The following is a 2,926-nucleotide window of genomic DNA, read 5'->3' on the forward strand; positions in this document are numbered from 1 at the left end:
TACTTGCCTCTGTCTACTAGTTAGACATCGTGAGATTGCGGTTATTATATACAGGTATCTCTGGATCCCATCAACATCATTTCTATGGTCCAAAATTTCTTCACATCTGGCTACATTCTCAAAGAGATGAACTCTACCTTTATCTCCCTTATTCCCAAAAATGACCCAATTACCCCTGCCTACTTCAGGCATATATCTTTGTGTAATACTACCTACAAAATAATATCAAAACTTCTGGCTCAAAGATTAAAACCTCTTTTACCTTCCCTCATCTCCCCCTTTCAGTCTGCTTTCATTCATGGCAGACAAATATCTGACAAATAGCTATTGCCCATGAGATTATTCATCACATGAATACTAGAAATGGAAAAAAAGGATCTAATGGCACCATGGGAATCAAAATTGATATGGCCAAGGATTTTGACAGAGTTAATTGGGAATTCCTTATGCAAGTCATGCAACAAATGGGATTCAGCACTCAATGGTGCAATCTGGTTCATCAATGCATATCCACCACCACCATGGTTGTCTTGGTGAATGGTTCTCCTGGAAAGTTCTTTAAACCAACTAGAGGTCTCAGGCAAGGAGATCCATTATCTCCTTATTTATTTCTGTTCTGCATGGAAGCCTTATCTAGATATTTGACTGCTGTTGAAGCTGAGGGTCTTATTCATGGAACCAAAATCTGCAGTGAAGCACCTAATATCAATCACCTCCTCTTTGCTGATGATTGTATGATTTTTTGCAAAGCTAATTTGGAAGAATGTAACAACTTAATCAAGATTTTTCAAGACTTTGGGCATTCCTCAGGACAGCTCATAAACTTCTCCAAATCTGGTATATTCTTCAGTAAGAATACTGATCCTAGCATTGCTGACAGCATAAGTGATACTATGAAAGTACAAAGAATTGATACTTCTGACAAGTACCTGGGGTCCCCCCTCTTCACCAACAGAAGCAAGATTCAAGCTTTCAAACCTGGTGTGGACAAACTGAAGCTCAGACTGGCAGGTTGGAAATCTACTCTATCTACAGCTGGCAAAGTCATTATGATCCAAACAGTTACCTCAACATCTAGCATTTATCAAATGAATTGCTTCAAACTCCTAAAAGGCACCTGCAAGGAGATAAATAATATACAAAGAAATTTCTTCTGGAATAAAGATCAAGACAAACCCAAAGGTCTCTTCTACATTGCTTGGGATGTTGTCAACAAACCAAAAGGGCTAGGAGGCCTGGGCTTCAAAAACATGAAATACTTCAATCTGGCTGTGATTGTTAAAATTGCTTGGAGATTGATAAAAGAACCACACTCTCTGTGTACCAGTACTATGAAGGATTCTCACTTCCCAAACAAGGAAGTCATTAGAATGGAAACAAAGCCAAAGAATATTGATTCCTGGATTTGGAAAGGAATTTTAGAGGGAATCACCTGCATTCAAAAGTATTATATCTGGAAAATAGGGAATGGCACCAACATACATATCTGGGAAGATAGATGGATAGAAGATCTACCTGACATTCTCCAAAAACCTCTTCACTGCCCCTCTAACCTGAAAACTGTTAACCAACTCTTCAATACCATTGGGGAATGGGATCATCACATAATTTCCCTCTGGTTTCCTCAACATATTCAACAACTCATTCTCCAGACACATCATCACCCTAACTCTGTGGACACCATCCAATGGAGCTTAACTCATACTAAAAAATTCACAGATAAATCCCTTTATGATAAACAGATTGAGGATAAATATGCTGGAGATACTCTTACAGCTCCATGGGGAGATATTTGGAAATTAGATACCAACCCAGCCATCCAACTATTCATATGGAAATGTGCTCATGGAATTCTACCAACAAATGCCAAGTCTGCTGGTATCCTAACCTATATTGACTCTCTCTGTAATATCTGCAAGTGTGCAAATGAAGACATTACTCATGTGCTCCTAGCATGTCATGTTGCTTCAGATGTTTGGAGGAATCTCTTTGGGGAGAATCACCAGCTATTTATTAATCACAGATCTTTTCATGACTGGTTTAATAGTTGGTTTTCACCAGAAAATACCACAACCAGCTGGAACTCTTCTTATGCTACCATATGCTGGTTTATCTGGAAAGCTAGATGTGACAAAGTTTTCAGACACATTGATCCTAATGCTGCTGCTACTGCTTTGAAAATCACTCAACACCTTTGCTCCCATGACAGGGTTCTGAAAAAACCCAGTCATATCTTAAACAATATCTACTATCAAGCTAACAATGCTGAGGATAACTTGAGCACTCACACCAGAGGCAGACAGTTACAAGAAAAATTTGGAATCACTATTAGCATACATATTATGTAGCTTATAATAATTTGGCTAATGGTGATGGATTTCAGTATACTAACTTTGCTTTGGTGGCTTTTTCTTTCTCAGGCCAATGCATGGGAGCCAGAAATGTCAAAGACCCAGCAATTGGACTCAGTAGATCAAGCAGAGCCTGCAGAGGAGCTCAACTAGCACTGACCTGGGGAAAAGAGATGAAAAAGACCAACATCAACTTTGAAGCAGAAGAGGATGATATTCTACAAGCCATTCACACAGCCTACAAAATTGCAGTACAACAACGGTTCCAAGAAAACTCTCTGATTGAAGATAGGAAGTTAGAAATTATCGACTTTGTTTTGGGAAGTCTCACTAAATTAGATAGTCGGCATCAAAACAATGCTGCCAAACTAGCTAGGATCACTAGCACTTCTCTTCTATTCCAGAACATGAACTGGAAAGGTACCAACTTGCAACTTTTTTGGCAAACTTTACAATCTAGTCCAAACTCTATCATTCAGAATTACTGTAATAACTCTTTTAATCTGGCTAGGGATCCTCTTGGAGCTATGATTAGCTCAGTCGATTTTCAAACTACTACCGTAGTTTTGGAGTAA

At 38.8% G+C, this 2,926-nt stretch overlaps 1 protein-coding gene across 1 annotated transcript; it reads left to right on the top strand.

Moving 5' to 3' along the window:
* Positions 1–389: 389 nt before the first annotated feature.
* On the top strand, positions 390–2,926 carry LOC113359407. Its single transcript, XM_026603046.1, has 2 exons — positions 390–2,295; positions 2,421–2,926. Exons 1-2 carry the CDS (start codon positions 390–392, stop codon positions 2,924–2,926), a joined length of 2,412 nt encoding a protein of 803 aa, XP_026458831.1.

Source organism: Papaver somniferum, chromosome 3 (genome assembly GCF_003573695.1).
Source record: "Papaver somniferum cultivar HN1 chromosome 3, ASM357369v1, whole genome shotgun sequence".
NCBI lineage: Eukaryota > Viridiplantae > Streptophyta > Magnoliopsida > Ranunculales > Papaveraceae > Papaver > Papaver somniferum.